The 20,785-nt window shown below is 44.3% G+C and overlaps 1 protein-coding gene across 10 annotated transcripts in view; it reads left to right on the forward strand.

Moving 5' to 3' along the window:
- Tnrc6a (trinucleotide repeat containing 6a) overlaps window positions 1–20,785 on the forward strand; it is a 164,196-nt gene that overhangs the window by 23,559 nt on the left and 119,852 nt on the right. For 9 of the 10 annotated variants that reach the window (XM_011241757.1, XM_017322202.1, XM_011241760.1 and 6 more), the window contains exon 2: window positions 7,014–7,139. In XM_011241757.1, coding sequence (XP_011240059.1) covers window positions 7,060–7,139 — 80 coding nt within the window. In that variant the 5' untranslated portion in view covers window positions 7,014–7,059. Of the gene's footprint in view, window positions 1–7,013; window positions 7,140–20,785 lie in introns of those variants that run through there. The other variant, XM_006507708.2, reaches the window with a different exon arrangement.

The raw sequence follows: 20,785 nt of genomic DNA on the forward strand, positions 1-20,785 counted from the left end.
CCCCCATACCCTCTCCCCTTCTCCTCTGATCGGATGGGTCCCCCACACCCCTGGGTATTCCTCCCACCCTGGCACTTCAAGTCTCTTCAGAGCTAGGTGTTTCCTCTCCCTTTGAAGCCAGGCAAGGTGGCCCAGCTAGAAGAACATATCCCACGTTCAGGCAACAGCTTTTGGGATAGCCCCCATTCCAGTTGTCCAGATGTCCATATCTGTTAAGTATGTGTGGGGAGACCTAGGTCCAGGCTATGTATGTTCTTTGGTTGGTGGTTCAGACTCTGAGAACCCAGCTGGGTGGTGGTGGCGCACGCCTTTAATCCCAGAACTGGGGAGGCAGAGGCAGGCAGATTTCTGAGTTCCAGGTCAACCTGGTCTACAAAGTGAGTTCCAGGACAGCCAGGGCTATACAGAGAAACCCTGTCTCAAAAACAACAACAACAAAAAAAAAACAAAAAAAAAAAACCAGACTCTGAGAACCCTAAGGGTTCAGGTTAGTTGAGTCTGTTGGTTTTCCTGTGGATTTCCTATCCCCTTTGGGCTCCAGAATCCTTTTTCCTATTCTTCCATAAGAGTCCCCAAGCTCCAACCACTCTTTGGCTGTGGGTGTCTGTATCTGTCTGAGTCAGCTGCTGGGTGGAGCCTCTCAGAGGACTGCTTGCTCCTGTCTGCAAGCATAACAGAGTATCATTAGTAGTGTTAGGGATTGGTGCTTGCCTATGGGATGGGTCTCAAGTTGGGCTGGTTGTTGGTTGACCATTCCCTCAGTCTCTGCTCCATCCCTTGTACCTGCATTTTTTGTAGACAGGATAAATTTTGGGTTGAAAGTTCTGTGGATGGGTTGGTATCTCTACCGCCCCAGTGGAGTTCCTACTTGCTATAGAACATGGCCTCTTCAGGTTCTATATCCCCAATGTAGTGAGTCACAGCTAAGGTCACCCCCATTGATTCTTGGGCTACCCCCTTATCCCAGGTCTCTGAAGAGACATTATCTTAAAGGAATGCAGTAGAGAGAGGGGTCCTCTGGCTTCCCTGTATGTGCTTACAGGCATATACATCCACATACCCACATGCATGTACCACACACACACACACACACACACACACACACACACACACACAAAACAAACATATTTCTGATAAAAAGAACAAAGGGAGTAAGTGTTCCTTAGAAGGAGAATGTAATTACTGTGGAAAGTTCCAAAGTAGAGAGGCAGAGAGACTCCAGAGTAACAAGACTGTATGGCCTACAGCTAACCACAGTCCACAAATCTCACCAATATCACTGCACAAAGGCAGGGACTCATCTGGAATACATTCTGAATGATTTCAACTCTACAGAATGCAAGCACTTGCTGTTGAGGGGATCAAGGCTCTGCAAGGAGACCCAGAGGGGACTCTGGGGGCCTGCTCAGACTGTCTTTATTCAGGTGCTACTGCTAATCAGTGTGCTTTGTTTGTGAACATTCATGAGACTGTAGACAGATAGCATGTGTGTTTTCTTTAGTAATGTTACTTACATGCCAGTGGAGTTCTTAATTAAGAATCAGTCTTACTCCTCAACACCTTGCACAATGTAGGTTGCGTGTGTGTGTGTGTGTGTGTGTGTGTGTGTGTGTGTGTGTGTGTGTGAACAGGTGAATGATTAAACAAATTTGCCTCTGGTCTGGTGAGATGGCTCAGTGGTTAGGCACACTTGCTGCTTTTCCAGAAGACCCGAGCTTGGCTCCCAGCACCCACTTTAAGTGGCTCACAACCACTCATAGCTCCAGATTTTTTTAAAAAAAATTATTTATTTTATGTATGAATACACTGTAGCTGTCTTCAGACACACCAGAAGAGGGCGTCAGATTCCATTACAGATGGTTGTGAGCCATATGTTGTTGCTGGGAATTGAACTCAGAACCTCTAGAAGAACAGTTGTGCTCTTAACCACTGAGCCCCTCATAGCTCCAGCTTTAAGGAACCCAAATCCTCATTTGGCCTCTAGGACCACATGTAGCATACACACTCAGACACATAAATCTATCTTTAAGATGTTAAAACAAACTGGGCGTGGTGGGGCACATCTTTAATCCCAGCACTCGGGAGGCAGAGGCAGGCGGATTTCTGAGTTCGAGGCCAGCCTGGTCTACAAAGTGAGTTCCAGGACAGACAGGGATATACAGAGAAACCCTGTCTTAAAAAAAAAAAGTTAAAACAAATGAATTTCTGGAATTAGTCATCCCTACTCCCATCTCGTCTTCCCTTGCGGTGCAGGGAATGGAACACAAGACCTTGCTGGTGTCAGGCAGGCACTCTGAGCTTCATGCTGGCCCTTCTGTCCTTAAGTTGAGGTCTTATTATGTAGCTCAGGCTGACCTCACACTGGTGGTCCTCCTGTCTGGACCTCAGAAGTGCTGAGCGTTATTCCGGAGCTTTAAAGACTCCTTGGTTTTTTTTGTTTTTTTTGTTTTTTTTTTTTTTTTTTTTTTTTTTTTTTTTGCTTGTATGAGAATGATAACTCACCCTGCAGACATTCAAATGGTTTTAGGATTTAGCATCAAGACATCAAGTAAAATGAGGGCAGAAACTGGTTGCCAAATTTGGCAACTGCAGGATCTTGATGGTGTTACTGGAAGCCACATCATGGGGTCAGAAGCAGCAGATGCCAGACTGCAGCGGTCTAAAAGGAAAGGAGCTGTGGGGATCTGCAAACGGAATGCTGGCCCACTGTGCAGCTGGGCAGAACAGCCTTGCATAGCCAGAAGGAGCTGCTGGCCGCTGTCTCCTGCTGCAATAAAATAAAGAGAATACTGGCAAATATTTTCAATATTTCCACTTCCAATTTTAGGTCTGTTTTGTTTTTTAGTGTTTTTCTTTCTTGGAGTGGGTTCTCATATAGCCAAGGCTGGCCTTGAACTCACAGTGTAGTCAAAGATGACCTTGAACCTCTGGCCCTCCTCCATCCTCCCAAGGTTACAAGTGTGGGCCACCACACCCAGTTTATTCACCCAGTTTATTCAGTGCTAGGGACTGACCCAAGGATTCAAGTTTGGCTGGTAAATACTATCAACTGGCTGGATCCCTGTCCCTTTGTTTTCAGTGTTTTAAAGATTTATTTATTTATTTATTATATCTAAGTACACTGTAGCTGTCTTGAGACACCCCAGAAGAGGGCATCAGATCTCATTATGGATGGTTGTGAGCCAACATGTGGTTGCTTGAACTCAGGGCCTTCAGAAGGGCAGTCAGTGCTCTTAACCGCTGAGCCATCTCTCCAGCCCTGTTTTCAGTGTTTGTGTGAGTTTTTATCATGTGAGACAAGAAAGACAGGAATTTTTCTGCTTAAAGGGAATCAGTGGACCTGACTAGTTTTATTCAATCCTTTAATCATTCCTGTGAATACCTGTTGTGTCAGCCTCTGCATTTCTGTGTTAATTGGTTTTGCTCTTGGCTTTGAGGTAAGTTAGCACAGTCTGGTCTAAAACACAATCCTCCAGCCATGTGCCCCACTTGAATTCTGATCACTCTTGTGTTTGTTTTACATTTTAAAAAAACGTACCTAAGTTTCTGGGCTAATATCCACTTATCAGTGAGTACATATTGTGCGAGTTCCTTTGTGATTGGGTTACCTCACTCAGGATGATACCCTCCAGGTCCATCCATTTGCCTAGGAATTTCATAAATTCATTTTTTAATAGCTGAGTAGTATTCCATTGTGTAAATGTACCACATTTTCTGTATCCATTCCTCTGTTGAGGGGCATCTGGGTTCTTTCCAGCTTCTGACTATTATAAACAAGGCTGCTATGAACATAGTGGAGCATGTGTCCTTCTTACCGGTTGGGACATCTTCTGGATATATGCCCATGAGAGGTATTGCGGGATCCTCCGGTAGTACTATGTCCAATTTTCTGAGGAACCGCCAGACTGATTTCCAGAGTGGTTGTACAAGCTTGCAATCCCACCAACAATGGAGGAGTGTTCCCCTTTCTCCACATCCTCGCCAGCATCTGCTGTCACCTGAGTTTTTGATCTTAGCCATTCTGACTGGAGGGAAGTGGAATCTCAGGGTTGTTTTGATTTGTATAAGATACAACTTGCCAAACGCATGAAATTCAAGAAGAACGAAGACCAAAGTGTGGACACTTTACCCTTTCTTAGAAATGGGAACAAAACACCCATGGAAGGAGTTACAGAGACAAAATTTGGAGCTGTGACGAAAGGATGGACCATCTAGTGATTGCCATATGCAGGGATCCATCCCATAATCAGCTTCCAAATGCTGACACCATTGCATACACTAGCAAGATTTTGCTGAAAGGACCCAGATATAGCTCTCTCTTGTGAGACTATGCCGGGGCCTAGCAAACACAGAAGTGGATGATCACAGTCAGCTATTGGATGGGTCACACGGCCCCCAATGAAGGAGCTAGAGAAATTACCCAAGGAGCTAAAGGGAACTGCAACCCTATAGGTGGAACAACAATATGAACTAACCAGTACCCCGGAGCTCGTGTCTCTAGCTGCATATGTATCAAAAGATGGCCTAGTCGGCCATCACTGCAAAGAGAGGCCCATTGGACTTGCAAACTTTATATGCCCCAGTACAGGGGAACCCCAGGGCCAAATAGGGGGAGTGGGTGGGTAGGGGATTGGGGGGTGGGTATGTGGGACCTTTGGGATAGCATTGAAAATGTAAACGAGGAAAATACCTAATTAAAAAAAAATTAAAAAAAAAATAAATAAAACATACTATAGTAGTGAAAAAAAAAAGTACCTGTTGGCGGCTGCGGAGGTAGGGGTGGTGGCGGCAGTGCACACCTTTGATCCCAGTCCTTAGGAGGCAGAGGGACAGCCAGGGCTACTTGGAGAAACCCTATCTTGAAAAAAACCCAAAAGATAAAAAGACGGAAGGAAGGAGGGAGGGAGTAAAGAAGGGAGGGAGGGCAGGCCTTTTAATGTGAGTATTTTGCCTGCGTATTGTCTGTGCACCATGAAGCAGGGATTTTGGATCGTCTAGAGCTAGAGCTACAGATTGCTGTGTGAGCCTGCTTATGGGTGCTGGGAATTAAATCTAACTGCTCTAGAAGAGCAGCAAGTACGTTTTTTCTTTTTCTTTATTCTTCTTTCATACAATACATCCTGGATGCAGCCTCCCCTCCCTCCCTTTCTCCCAGTTCCCCAACACACACACACACACACACACACACACACGCACCTGCCCTCTCCCCTAGATCTGCTCTTAACTGCTGAGTCATCTCTTCAGCACCTTAATTGATTTTTTTTTAAAGTGATTTTTTTTCTTCAAGAAGATAACAGCTAAAAGATATAATTTTGATGCGTCAATTTATGAGCATAGCTAAGTGGCATTCCTCTTAGACAATAACGTAGTAAAGAGAACCAGGTAGGGTGACACAGGCAATGTTCCAGCAGATAGGCAGGACTTTAGAAATCACCCCATTCTGCAGCTGTCAGCATTGCTCACAAAAAGAGCAATTGCATAAGGTGAGTCATGAAACCTATGAACCAGACAAGCCAGGCTCTGCAGTGGAGTCCCGAAAGAGCCGAAATAAACCATGAGATGACGTCACTGGAGATGTCCGACTCTCCTTTCCTGCATCACGGGTACAGATGTGTGTTTCTTCACTGCACACAGGCTGCCATTACTTGTTTGCATTTTGGGTCTGTGCTGGTTAGTGGATTTTTTGTTGTATTTTTCTTGTTTGTTCCTTTTGTTTTGCTTGAGAAAAGGTCTTACTGTATAGCCTTGGCTGTCCTGGAATTCCTTATGTAGACCAAACTGGCCTTGAACTCACAGAGATCTACCTGCTTCTGCCTCCACGGTGCTAGGGTTAAAGGTGTGTGTCCCCACACAGGGGCCTTTTCTCTCCTTAACTATGGATGCAGCCTGACCAGCTCCCGTAGGCTTCTGTGATGCCATCACAATGATCAAGGATTTCATCACCGCAACGGGAAAGGAAACTAGGACAGGGGCTTTGTACAAAAATTGTATTTAACATTAGTAATACATTATCACTCACCCGGCAGTTAAGATCTTAAACTGGGTAGTCTGACTTCAAAGTCTCAGCTCTTATTCACGGGCACCCAGCTGCTGGCCCTGGGATCCTCAAAACCAGCAGTTATGTTCTGCAGACCAGCAACTTCCAAAGCCTCCAGGCTCCTCCCTCCCCAATTGTGCTCTCCCCTCTCCCCTCTTCCCCTCTCCCCATTCTCTCCCCTCTCTCCCCTCTCCCCCCTCTCCCCATCCTCTCCCCTCTCTCCCTCCTCTCCCCATTCTCTCCCCTCTCTCCCCTCTCTCCCCTCTTCCTCCTCCTCCCCTCTCTCTTTCACCTGAAACTATACATTTAAGTTCTCAGTAAGTGTAACTATAGTAATTACACTTTAACTAACTCTATTGTAGTTAAAACACTAAGTTTGAATTGTTGTTGTTGTTGTTTTTTTTTTCTAGTAGTGTGCTCCTACACTTAGCAAGAGCCCCAGACCAAAGATGGGCTATTTTTAAAATATTAATGAAAGCATTTGTCTTGGGTTTTCATTGCTGTGAAGAGAGACCATGACCAAGGCAACTCTTATAAAGGACAACATTTAATTAGGGCTGGCTTACAGGCTCAGAGGTTCAGTCCCTTATCATCATTAAGGCAAGAAGCATGGTGCTGGAGGAACTGAGAGTTCTATATCTTGTTCTGAAGGCAAACAGAAGGCTTGCTTCCAGACAGCCAAGAGGAGGGTCTCAAAGCCCACCCCCACAGTGACACACTTCCTCCAACAAGGCCACACCTCCCAGTAGTGCCACCCTCTGGGCCAAGTGTATTCAAACCACCACAGTGTTCACATTTCTTTATTCTTCCCTTTGTTATAATAGAATTTCTTGAAGGAAAGGAATACAGGCAGAGGTTGCACCAGGAGTTGCTTACAGTGCCTGCATTTCATATGAAAACACACTTGGGCTGTGTCTGAGGTGGGGGATTGGTATTCGGTGGCCAATGACCAATCTGTAATTCCTTCATTTCTCAGGTGTGGACACTGAGGCCCAGAGAGGTGATGTGATTTGCCTAAAGTCATGCAACTAGTGGCAGAGCCCAGCCTAGAAGCCAGGTGTCCTGGATCTCAAGATACTCCACTGCCTGAGGAATGGAACAGGTAATGTATCTCACAGTGTGGGGTGTGGATCAGTCCTTGCAGCCTGAGGTGTCTGATATGCACTGAGTCAACAGAGGAAGCAGCCACTCACAATCCTGATGTGTTGAATAGGGTTGAAATCAAATATTTGAAATTCAGCCCCTAAGATCCAAAGACAGCAACTAATATCCATACCCCCATGGCAAACATCCCCTTCTGAAGGTGGGTTTTTTTGTTTTTGTTTTTGTTTTTGTTTTGTTTTTGTTTTTTGGTTTTTTGGTTTTTTTTTTTTTTTTTTTTTTCTGGCCAGACATGTCCATCTCCAAACAGCGTGGCCGTGACTCATCTGGCCACTCTGCTACCCAGGCTCTCACCAATGCAATGCACAGTGTCATAAAAAGCAGTGGCTGCTTGCAGTGGATGCATGGGGAGGTCAGAGGGGGAGGGAATCCAAGAGACCAATTAGGAGGCTCCTCTGGCGATCCAGGAGGAAACTACAGACAAAGAGCTGCTGGAGGTGTTTGTAGAGGTCTGCTGGTTAATGGTAGCTAACATTGGTCACTAGGAATGCTGTACCGCAGACAGGAAGTAAAGCCCATCAAAATGGGAAAGGAGGAGGCCTCTGGTTTCATATATTTCCACATATTTCTAACAAGGAGTTTCTTAAGCCACGTATTGGCAAACAAAATTCAGCTAGGTTATATAAGTCAGATATAGCCTAAGTGTTAGGTGTAAGCCCTGATACCACTCATTGATAATATGTATTCATATCTCTTAAGAGGCAGAATTTCCATTTTTTTCTATCCATTCAGTGATTATTAGTTGAGAACCCACTGTGTACCAGGCAGCTGGAATACAAGTGAACTATACAAACATCTGGAATTCAGTCAGAACGAGGTTGCCAAATAAGTCAGTCACTTGGAAAAGTTGAAGGGAGAGAACGCCTAGGAAAAAATGACTTAGTTCAATACTATTGATTAAGGTAAACGCTTCAAAAAACCTATATTTGTAGATTGAGTTGGACTAAGTCGGTTTGAGATTCTTCCAGGCTTAATGAACACCACTGAGGACCTGCCTGAGCTGGCTTTCCTGATTAAGCAGACATCTGGGCATACACCGTAGCAGAGGCACCCTGGGGAAAGGCTGGCAGAACAGAATGTACAATGGACCGTCTAAAACAGGTAGTCAGGCACCAAGGGATCAAGGCGTTTTGTTACAGGTGTGGCTATTCCCCAAGGGAGTCTAAGAGCATCTACTCTCAGGGCGATGGTCAGGCAGGGTGTGAGACATAGGCACCTGGGAAGTAATTGGTCACTGGGCTAGGGTCCCCGAATCACTTCCCACTCCTGGGAACAGAATGTTCTATTCCATACAAGATGTTGGAGCAAGGTTCAGGTAGAGGAAGGTGGGGAAGGTGACCTTGGAACTAGGACAGAAGACAGGGTTGCAAGAGGCCAGTCATAAGCCTGGATCCTTATTCAAACCTAAATATGTAGTCGGTGAGACTGAGCACACAAACCTCTAAGTCCCTCCTGAATAAGGACAGGATCTTTCCCATCCACACTGCTACAGAGGATGTGGGATGAGGGAGCCCCCATCTCTAAGCATCCAGGCAGGAAGGAAAAAAGGAGGAGATAACACTTGTTGCTCCTTTTGTCTGTACGAATCCCCACTAGTCCTTTCATGGTTGCCATGACAACAGTAGCCCTGAGAGTCTTTTTCATTAATTAACCCAGGTTCTCACTCCCAAACTCAAGAGGATGTTTTCTCAGCACTGCTGATCAGGGAAGGCATACAACCCTCGTGTCGTGTCTGTCCCTGCATCTCTGTCCGTCCGCCTTGGGTATCCCTGCTCCCCACCATTCATTCTCAACTGTAGCTTCCCTTTCCCAGGAATTCATCCTCCACAACAGGGTCTTTCCCTTTTCGATGTGCCCTGTCTTCCAGCCTCTATCATTCTGTTCCCTGTGGAGGCTTTTCTGTCTCACTGGGCTTTGGGGCTTGGCTACACGTCTCCACTCTCCACCCCATCAGTGGCGGGACTGTTCAGTTAGACTCCGGATACCACTGTCTTGGCTCTACTTACTGCCGAGTCATAGTCCCAGGAGTCAGTATACAGTGGCCCAGGTCCATGGCCAGATGCGCGAATCTAGACAGATCCTTCAGTTTAGGGACAGAAGTCAGGAGCCTTACAATGAGCTTTTGTTAGAACTTCTCTCAGGAGATGATTCTCCCAGGAGACAAGGTGTCCAAAACAAGGGAAGTGATTCTAGCTTTACACTGTAGAATAAAATAAAAACACAAGCCATTTTATGTCTGTCTGTCATATGTGTGTATGTATGTGTTTAGCAGTGATAGGGGCCAGCCCAGCACCTTCAGCATGTTGGTGTACCACTGAGTCACAGCCTCAGCCCTGCACATGGAATTTTCAAGTGTTTTGATACCTGTGTCTTCATTTAAAGATAGAAACACATGAAACTAATTGAACATTTTAAAAAAAGATTTCTTTATTTTATGTATATGAGTACACTGTAGCTGTACAGATGGTTGTGAGCCATCATGTGGTTGCTGGGAATTGAACTCAGGACCTCTGCTCACTCTGGCCCAAAGATTTATTTGTTATTATATGTAAGTACACTGTAGCTGTCTTCAGACACACCAGAAGAGGGCGTCAGATCTCGTTACAGATGGTTGCGAGCCACCATGTGGTTACTGGGATTTGAACTCAGGACCTTCGGAAGAGCAGTCAGTGCTCCAGCCCTTAATTTAACATTGTTTTGAATCCAGTACTTTTAAAATTCCATGTCAACATGTGACCAATATAAACATTATACAGTGGTATGTTCTTTTTAAGCCCTTGAAACCCAGGGGTTGTTTTGTTTTTAATTTTTTTTTTTTTTTTTTAGCTCTTAAAGCACAGTTCAACTCTTGATGCTCAATTTCCATTAGATGTATTATGTATTATCTAACATAGGTGTGTTCTGCTCCTGCTGTAGATGTAGAATTATCTACACTTATATTCTCAGTTGAAGAGGTATCACACACCCCCGTTGTTCTAGATGTATGGTCACATCTTCCCATTGGTGATTTAAATACCCAGTGAGCTTTTACTTTTGTTTTTAAAATATTTTATTATTTATTTATTTTACATCCACACCATAGTTTCCCCCTTCCTCTTCTCTTCCCAGGTCCTCCCTCCCCACTTCCACTCTTCTCTTTCTCTTCAGTAAAGGTCAGGCCTCCCATGGATATCAACCAGCCATGGCATATGAAGTTGCAGTAAGACTAGGTACCTCCTCTCCTATTGAGGCTAGACAAGGCAATCCAGTAGGAGGAAAGGGTCCCAAAGGCAGGCAACAGCATCAGAGGCAGCTCCTGCTCCCATTGTTAGGAGTCCCACAAAAAGCCCAGAACTTTTATCCTCTAATATGCATTCCCTCCATAGCGATCTTTGTCACAATTGTTTGGCATTGAATCAGAAGCTTGTCCATTTCAGTGGCTTTAAAACTGTTTTTGACCAAACGGTGTCAAGCCACTGTCTCTGAATTGTGAGTTTGGGGAGCAAAGGCAGCTATATACACTGAAAAATAACTCAAAGTGTGTAACTACCAGCAGTACATTCTTCAAATTTTTCTTGTAGCTTTTGCAGGAAATTAACATAGTGTTAGTGACTACCACTGAAAATATTTTGTATTTAGCTTCATTTTTAAAAAGATTTATTTATCTATTTTAGGTATATGGGCATTTTGTCCTCATGTCTGACTGTATGGTGTCTGTGGAGGAAAAAAGAGGGTATGGGATCCCCAGACCTGTTACAGACAATCATGAGCTGCCTGTGGGTTCTGGGAGTCTGGGTCATCAGGAAGAGTAACTAGTGCTCTTAACCACTGAGCCATCTCTTCAGCCCTGGATCTGTGTTTGAAAGTGCATAAAATCGTAGTTACAGGTTAGCATCATGAAAAGTTAGATTATAATATAAATTCCAATTCCTTCCTAGATAGGGCAAAAGTGTGTTTTTCTTTCCCTGTGAACTTCAGGTTTATCTTCATATACACTGTGATGATGATGTAATGGTGAAAAAAACAAAACAGAGATCACCGTCACTTTCTGTCTTTGACTACCAAGTTCCTGGCAAAGCACGTAGTTTTGTTTGAATTGGGACCGACGGTCTTGTGAGTCTTTGTGAAGTCATGCACAATTTAGGCAACAAACGTTGGCATAGCCCCAGCCTCCCCGTGTTCACAGCCTTGAATCTTTCACAGGTTCCACACACTGGTGGTGATTCACTGCACTGTACATACAACACTGAGACATTTTAGCAACTTGTCCATGACACTTGCGAGTCTGCTCCTGAACGCCCGCTGCGCAGATATTTTGAGTCTGTCTCATACGGTGGAACGAAGCAATAGAGGGAAACATCACTTCTCCTCCGGTTTGGAGATCCCGATGAGTCTGCATTTCTGGAGCGCCATCTGGCATGGCAGGAACAAAATTCTCATAGCTAGCCGAAAACTCTTCAATGCCAAATGTAAAAGATCACAACAATCCCTTCCACAATTGTGAGTTGGCAGCGCTTCTTGATAAATTTGGAAGGCATTTACAGTGACTATATCCAACTTTAACTGGGCGGTGTCTTGGTTTCTTTTCTGTTGCTGTGATTTTAAAACAAAACAAAACAAAAAAAGAAACAAAAATCAGGTGGGGAAAAAAAGCCATTTAAGGGAGAAAGGAGTGCTTTCGGCTCACAGTTCGTGGTCCGTCAGGGTGGAAGTCGTGGCCATGGGAAGTTAAGGCAGCTGGGCAAGTTATGTCCACAGTTAGAAGACAGTGATGAAAGCCACACTAGGGATCAAAGCATAAGGTCACCCTATCATCAGCAAAGGATCCCTTGTCCCGGCAATGGCCCCACCCACAGCTAAGATGCGCTTCCCATTATCAGTAATCAAGGTGATCCCGCCACAGTGGTGACCAGTGGCTCATCTCCCTGGTGATTCTACATTCTGTCGAGCTGTGGCTAATTAACACTAATGGCCATTAGCAGCATCTTAATGACACGGTTCAGCTAAAAATGTACTGATGTTTCACCTCTTTAATTAATTTAACTTTGATACGTTCTTTTATTCTACAGGAAACTATCTGTTGGCCTTTTCAACATTGTTCACGCTCCTCTGTGGGGGTGGCCATAGAGGCTGGGCTGATTTTCATCCCCACAAACAAAATCTAAGGGTTCCTCCCCTCAACCCTAGCATTTAAGATTTTAAAAAATTGAATAAAGCTAAAATGACTCACCACACTCATATTTGAAGTGCTGAAGGGCAATGTGTGGCCACTCTATGCCCAGGGAGGCTCTGGTCCCCGGAGATAACCACACGGGGACCGGTTCTCTGCTCAGTGTCTAAGTAGGTGCCCAGAGAGGTTGGTGGGAGGGATATCCTGCAATGTCCTTGACAGCAGCCACTGACCAGAGCAACTCATATAGCCCTGACCTCACCTGACGATGCCAAAGCAATCAAACAATAGTAACGTCCGCCATGTATCTATTCTGAGGACCTTTAGGCCAGATTTAAAAATAGACACACAGCTAGATCAAAGATGTATTATTATATTACTAGGGGGATGGAGGAAAATCAAGTTGTACCATGTGACAATTTTTTTAATACTGTACTTTTAAGATGAAGGCTAGATGGGATCTGGAGAAATGGCTTGGTGGTTTAGAGCACAGTTTGTTCTTCCAGAGTACCTGGCTTCCATTCCCAGCACTCACATGGTGGCTTACAGCCACAATAACTCTGGTTTAAGGGGAACTGATGCCCTCTTCTGGCCTTCTTGGGCACTGCATACAGAAGGTACACAGACATATATTGTAGGCAAAACACATATAAAATAAAAATAAGCCTTCTAAAAAGCAAATGATAAGTCATTAATAGGTAGCAGACACGTAGATAAACAGGACACAGCCAGGATACCTGGATCTATTGATGTGAGGTCAGAAGTTCAATCCTCCAACTTAAAAAGCCTGTGTGGCTATGAATGACGGTCATCTTAGCAAGCAGGATTTGCTGACCAGGCTGCCACACTGAATTGATGAATTCTCCATTCAGTGAAGGATCCTGTCTAAATAAATTGAGTGATGTGCAGTTGAGCCAGGAAGACATCTGATGTCAATATTCTCATTCGTTAGTTAATTAGTTAGCTAGTTTTTGTCTACTTGACACAGCTAGAGTTATCTGAGAAGAGGGAGAAAATGAGAAAAAGTTCCTATCAGACTGGCCTGTAGGTGACTCAGTGGAGCATCTCCTTGATTACTGATGTAATCAAGATGTGGGACGATGTGGGGGAAATGTGGGAAGGCCCCTGGGGTAGCCCTGAGTGATGTAAGGGAGCAGGGTAAGCAAGCCATGAGGACCAAGCCAGTGAGAAAGGGTTCTTTCATAGTCTCTGCTTCGGGTCCTGCCCCTAGAGTTTGGTTCCCCTCAGATAATGTACTGCCACAGGGATATGTAAGCTGAATAAACCTTTCCTTTTCAAGTTGCTTTTGGTTATGGTTTTTTACCACAACAATAAAAAACAAACTTGGGGGTCAACCTCTGGCCTCTGCACTGGACACATGCACGTGTGTACAATGACCCAAACACTTGATGCACACACATGTGCACACATGCACACACACACACACACACATACACACACTCAGGGGTGGCTACCTCTGTACTTCCCTGGAGGGAGAAAGATAACTCAGATCAACCTGGGTTTGATAAGAAGTTGAGCCTTCAAGTAGTCCTCACATAATTAAAACTAACTTAGAAGAAGAAAGAACTTAAGGAAGGGGAAGTCATGACAGAAGCAGAAAGATAAACAAAGAACCCAATTAAATAGAATTAATTGCAGCACACATTATAAGGTGGCTAAATAAGTTATCACATGGCACAATATTTAATGCGAATGTCAAAAGTAATTCTTCAAGGAGAAGATATACAAATTACATGGTGGCCTCTCTATAAGCTGAAAATGGGAAATGCCAGGCAGTGATCAAAACTAATTTACGAAGCTTTTTGCCTCCGGAGCTTGGCTAGCGGCCAGAGAACACATCCCAGGCTGCTGCTGTTGCAGAGGCTTCAGCCACAGGACCGTTGGCATCCATCCTCCTGCTCAGCGTTTCCCAGCCTGCACAGCGGTTGTTCCCAGTTCTTCTTGCAGGCTCAGACCCTCTGTTCCTTTTCTTCCTTCAGCCTTCTCTTTTTACATGGCTTAAATGTATGTGTGGATAAATGGTAATTGGGGAACAATGCCTAACCAGCACAGCCTTGCTTTGGGCTGGGGCTAGAGGCGGGGAAATGGCTAATGAAGCCTATAGGACATGCATGGATGCATCTAATTCTGAATTCAAACCCCAAATTACCCTAACCCCTCCTGACACTGAATAAATAAATTAGTCAAGAACGATAATTAAATTAGAAGAGGCCAGAGAATCATCATGAACTCCATTGAAAAGCACCCTGAACTCAGAGCTTCTCAGAAGTGTTTGCTGGGTTGAAAACACAACATCCTCAGTCAGGAACTGTGGGTGTGTGTCTGAGAATAAGGCAAAAATGGACAGGTTATTAAAAATAGAACATTGTCAGCACAAGGACAGTATGATTCATGCTGCAAATGACAGGCAGAGGCTGTTGACCTCAGGAAGGACGAAATGCCACCCAGTGGAACAGCACAGACAAAGCCTGGCAGAGTAGATCCTTTCAAAGCTTGCTGTGTCGTGCTTCCGGGCCTGCCTAATGCAAAGCAAACCAGAGGTGCACAGAGAAGAGACAAAGGATGCCTAAAATAACCGGAATACAAAGTAAAAGAAACAGAGCAGTAGCCTTAGCTGGGGAGGGAAGAGGACAGGAACACAAAGCATTCTAGACAGAGTATTGTTTCACTGTGCAGAATAACACTCACACACACACACACACACACACACACACACACACACACACACACACACGACCAGTATAGTAACACTCACAGATAACTGAAGCACTGAAGGAGAGATAGGAGAAATAGATATTGGGCTGACGAAATGGCACAGCGAGTAAAGGTGCTTGCTGCCAAGGCCGACAACCTGAGTTCAGTCCTTGGAACCCGCAAGAGGGAAGGAGAGAACCAATTCCCACGAGTTGTCCCCTGACCACCACGCGTGTGCCATGGTATACAAGCCCACATGAAGACACACAGGGATACACAAATAAATAAATAAAAATATCTTTCGAATAGATATTGTCCAGGAAAGTGCAGTTCTGTCTCTAAGCCTCTTTACCGTAACCAACACCCGTTTCTGCTGCAGGAGCAATCCTGTGAGCTGCTTCTCTTTACGCATCAGACACAGAGCTTCCCAAGGACTGAAACATGTTTCCCTCACTCTAGAGCGTGTTAAGACACCCGATACACAACGGGGACCAGACTGTTGATAATAAAACAATTGAATAGGATGTTTGGCAAAGATAGTTCAAAAAGGTGGTTTTGGTTTTTGTTTTAAATTTACTTCATTTGATTTTAATTAAAGATATAGCATGAAGGGTAGGGAGATGGCTTAGTCAATAAAACACTTCCACAACCTAAGTTTTATTCCCAGAACTCACTTTAAAAAACAAACAAACAATCAAAAACTGCACATGAGCTAGAGAGATGGCTCAGCTGTTAAGAGCACTGGGGGCTCTTGCAGAGGTTCTGGGTTCTGTTACCAGCACCCATATGGTGGCTCACAACCATCTGTAATTCCAGTATCAGGCAATCGGAAACCCTCAGGTTCTGGCTTCCATGGGTATCAGACAGATACCTGGTACATCGACCTGAATGCAGACACTCATACATTATATAAAAACCTAAGTAAGAAAGAGAGAGAGAGAGGAAGGAAGGAAGGAAGGAAGGAAGGAAGGAAGGAAGGAAGGAAGGAAGGAAAGAAAGGAAGAAAGAAAGAAAGAAAGAAAGAGAGAAAGAAAGAGAGAAAGAAAGCAAACAAGCAAGCAAGAATGAAAAAGAAAGATAGAAATCCTAGCACTGGGGAGGTGGGGAAAGTGGGTCCCCACGCTCACAGATCTAGTTTTCTCCACTGGTCTCCACAAGCAGGCACATGAACACCCACATGGGGACCCATAAACATGGACACACATACACAGAAACTTGAACACATGTGTCTTACACTGTTCCTTGCACTGAGTCAGTTCTTGGATCCAGAAGTGTGTACACAGTTCACACACTGGCTGAGTCCATTGTACTAGATTAGCAAGAAGGAGCCACTCCAAAGCCAAGTGTAGCCTGAGACATCAAAGAGGCAAGCGCTATTTTCCATGACAACCCTCTGCAGGACTGCCAGGCCGATCCACAGCAAAATGCTTACCTGACACTCACAGATGGTTTGCACCTTAAAGCAAACAAACGAGTGAGTCCCCTGACAAACATGACGGCTGTATCAGGCATTTATTATTTTGACTTCAGCACCACTGAAACCAACCTCTGACTAAAGCTGAGAGGTCTTGCCATTTTCAGACTTAGAAAAAAAGAAAGAAAAGACAGGAATGTGTAAAGTTAAGGCATAGTTTAATGTTCTGTTCAGCAGCAGCTAGCATGCTTTATAGAGTGCTTAGAATGTTCTAGAAATCTAGTTAGGGCAAGAAAATTATCACAAAGATGGATGACCAGCTCCAACCCTAGAACCCACATGGTAGAAGGAAAGAGCCAACTCCCACAGCCTTCTGAAGTCCACCTATGCACTGTGGCACACACACCTATACACACACACACCATAATACACACACAGTAACAAGAACTAAAAGCAAGTATTTAAAAACCTAAGACTCTTTAGATAGAAGTCCATCTTTTGTATTCTAAAACTCCTTGGGTCCCACAACCTCAGAGTGTTTTGTTAGGGGCCATGGAGTTCATTGGCATTCACACTTCAAGCGAAGCTAAAACGAAGAACCAACTGTTATCCTACAGAAAGGTTGACAACGTTGAAAAATCTAAAACGGAGCAAGAGATCAACTATTCTCAGCCAGAGAGGACAAAATGCAACGTCAAGACTTAAATCATGGAATCAACAGATCCTAAGTGATAAGTACACACAAGAGTTCACGTGCTACTCAGACATATAGAATTCACATAAACATGGAAATGTGTGAGGACAAACAGAAGCCGAGTGCTTCCCAAGGCAGAAGCTAGAGAGTCAGGCACTCGATAGAAGCAAAGAGCAAAATTATGCTAATTTTTGATTTGTGCACTTGCATGTGCTCGTGTATGCGTGTGTGCAATGAGCATGCACAGGCAGGTAGCATATGTGCCACAGCAGCACTGTGCTGTCAGGAGACAGCTCTCTAGAGTCAGGTCTCTCCTGCTACCTTGTGGGACTGGAGATGAAATTTAGGTCTTCAGACCTGTGTGTGGGCACCTGAACCTCCAAGCCATCTCACTGGCCCGCACGTATTTATTTATTTATTTATTTATCTATTTATTTATTTTAAGAAATCAAAATACTTACAAGTCTTGGGGGAGGGGACGGCAAATCATCCAAGGCCAGGCACAGTGATGCCCACCTGTAATCGTAGCTCTCAGAGTGTGAGTTATGAGGATCTTAGGTTCAAGGCCAATATTAGTCCGTAGGACGATCCTTAGGAGGGTGAGAGTTATAGAGAGGGGGACGGGAGGGGGGAGAGAGGGAGGAGAACGGACCATTCCTTGAGGAAAAGAGGTCTGCAGTTTCTATAGAAAATGAAAACGAAATCATGGAGCTATCAATATGGAAAAGGTGTAGCGAGCTCTGTAGCCAGAGGTGAAATCAAAGAAATAGTAATCTTAAATATTTTTATCATGTGAGAATGGAGACAGTTCTGACAGTGAGGCAAAGGGCATCTCTGTGGGTGGAGTTCTCACCACGCAATCATGAGCACTGAAATCAGGGTCCCCAGCACTGGCATAAACACCAGAATGCACGGTGGGCACTGCTGCCCGCCTAGCATGCCAAAGTACTGGAGACAGGCTTCTCCACTGGAAAGCTCTGGGGTCAAGAGAGAGATTCTGTCTCAAAAATAAAGGTGGGGAGCCGGGCGTGGTGGCGCACGCCTTTAATCCCAGCACTCGGGAGGCAGAGGCAGGCAGATTTCTGAGTTGGAGGCCAGCTTGGTCTACAAAGTGAGTTCCAGGACAGCCAGGGCTACACAGAGAAACCCTGTCTCGAAAAAAAAAAGGGGGGGGGGGAGTTGTGGAGAAAAGGACCCTAGTACCAGCCTGTGGCCTCCACACATAGGTGATGTAACCCATCCACCCACACCCGCACCCACAAATTCTAGCACTCACATGTAAGCATGCATGGATGCCATACACAAAAACACAAGAAGGGGACTGTCAAGATGGCTCAGCAAATAAGAGCACTGTCTGCTCTTCTGAAGGTCCTGAGTTCAAATCCCAGCAACCACATGGTGGCTTGCAACCACCCATAATGAGATCTGACGCCCTCTTCTGGCGCATCTGAAGACAGTTACAGTGTACTTATGTATAATAATAAATAAATCTTAAATAAACAAACAAATGACAAGAAGAAAGAAAAGGATGCGTGAGAAAGGGCCAAGGAGCTGTGAGCGGCAGGTAAACAGAAGGACTCAGGATAAAACCTGACATCACTGAATTAAACAATGCAGAGGGCAAAAAAACATTAAATACAATCATAATCCAAGCCTTTGATAAAGCCAATAAAGTAAAACCCTAGAGAGACTTATCAGCTAAATACAATCGATAAAATTATAATATTTTGAAGTAAAAAGGGGTTTAGACAGAAACATAGGTGGACAGTGAGGGAATATTTTGTCATTACTAATTAAATTTTTAAAATTTTCTTTCTTTTAGCTGGGCGTGGTGGCACACACCTTTAGTCCCAGCACTTGGGAGGCAGAGGCAGGTGGATTTCTGAGTTCGAGGCCAGCCTGGTCTACAGAGTGAGTTCCAGGACAGCCAGGGTTATACAGAGAAACCTGTCTTGAAAAATCCAAAAAAAAAAGAAAGAAAGAAAGAGAGAGAGAGAGAGAGAGAGAGAGAGAAAGAAAGAGAGAGAGAAGGAAAGAAAGAAAGAAAGAAAGAAAGAAAGAAAGAAAGAGAGAGAGAGAGAGAAAGAGAGAGAGAAAGAGAGAGAGAGAAAGAAAGAGAGAGAGAAGGAAAGAAAGAAAGAAAGAAAGAAAGAAAGAAAAATCTTTCTTTTAAGCTAAAATAGGGACTTAAAAGGAGATGGCTCAGCAGGCATAGTACTTGCTGAGCAAGCATGGGGACAAGAGTTTGGGTCCTCAGAACCCACCTAAAACCGGGCAGCTGGGTGGCCCACCTGTCATCCCCTCAAAGACAGGGAGACTCTAAAGTGAGATAACAAGCCAGACTAGCTGAAGGTCAACGAGAGACTCTGCTTCAACATATAACATGGATGGTGACTGAGAAAGATACCAAGGGTCAGCCTTGGGCCTGCACACACATATGCACCCACATGCCCATGCACCCAGCCCTATACATTTGAGCACACATACATACTACATACATAAAGAGCCAAAGTATACAGTTAAAGATGCTTATTGACATACTAATTTGGAGTAGTGCTTCATTCCTATATCAATGCTAGGTTCCCTACATAATGCCATGTTTATTTTGTGTCATTTCTAGTGACCGCAGAGTATTGACTTTTTTGGTTTTTTTTTGTTTTTTGTTTTTGTTTTTTGAGACAGGGTTTCTCTGTGGAGCCCTGGCTGTCCTGGAACTCACTCTGTAGACCAGGCTGGTCTCGAACTCAGAAATCCACCTGCCTCTGCCTCCCGAGTGCTGGGATTAAAGGCATGTGCCACCACGCCCGGCTGAGTATTGACTTTTTAAAATAGTGTTGTGGAATTTTATTTATTTATTTTAGTTTTTATGTGGTTTTCTCAGAAAATAAATGTCTTTTGCTTCTCTGTGCTCTGATACAGTTGATAAGAGTGTTGAATGCCTTGTTTCAGGCTATTTGGAAGTACTTCCTTAAGAAATCATGTAGGATGGTGGATATTAGGTAGAGCACTTATCGAGCATATGCAAGCCCTCATCAATCATCATCATCATCATCAATGTAGTATTTATAAAACTATATCAGTAGTAGTAGTTGTAGTGTAGAAGTATAATTTAAAGACAACTCATTTTCCAGCCCCCTCATGCCTACAGCAAGTTATTTCTTTGCTTCTCAATAAAGGCTACTTCCTTACTCTTCAAATAGAAAAAAATGGGCTGGAGAGATGATGGCTCAGTGGTTAAAAGCACTGACTGCTCTTCCAAAGGTCCTGAGTTTAATTCCCAGCAGCCACATGGTGGCTCACAACCATCTGTAATGGGATCTGATGCCCTCTTCTGGTGTGTCTGAAGACAGCTACAGTGTACTTATATAAAAATAAATAAATAAATAAATAAATGTTTAAAAAGAAAGAAGAGAAGAAAAGGAGAGAAGAGAAGGAGAGAAGAGAAGAGAAGAGAAGAGAAGAGAAGAGAAGAGAAGAGAAGAGAAGAGAGGAGAGGAGAAGAGAAGAGAAGAGAAGAGAATGACTCAGTGGTTAAGAGCACTAGCTGCTCTTGCAGAGGACCCAGATTCAATTCCCTGTACCCCCATGGTGGCTCACGACAGTCTGCGACTCCAG

The sequence above is a fragment of the Mus musculus genome, chromosome 7 (assembly GCF_000001635.26).
Source record: "Mus musculus strain C57BL/6J chromosome 7, GRCm38.p6 C57BL/6J".
Classification (NCBI taxonomy): domain Eukaryota; kingdom Metazoa; phylum Chordata; class Mammalia; order Rodentia; family Muridae; genus Mus; species Mus musculus.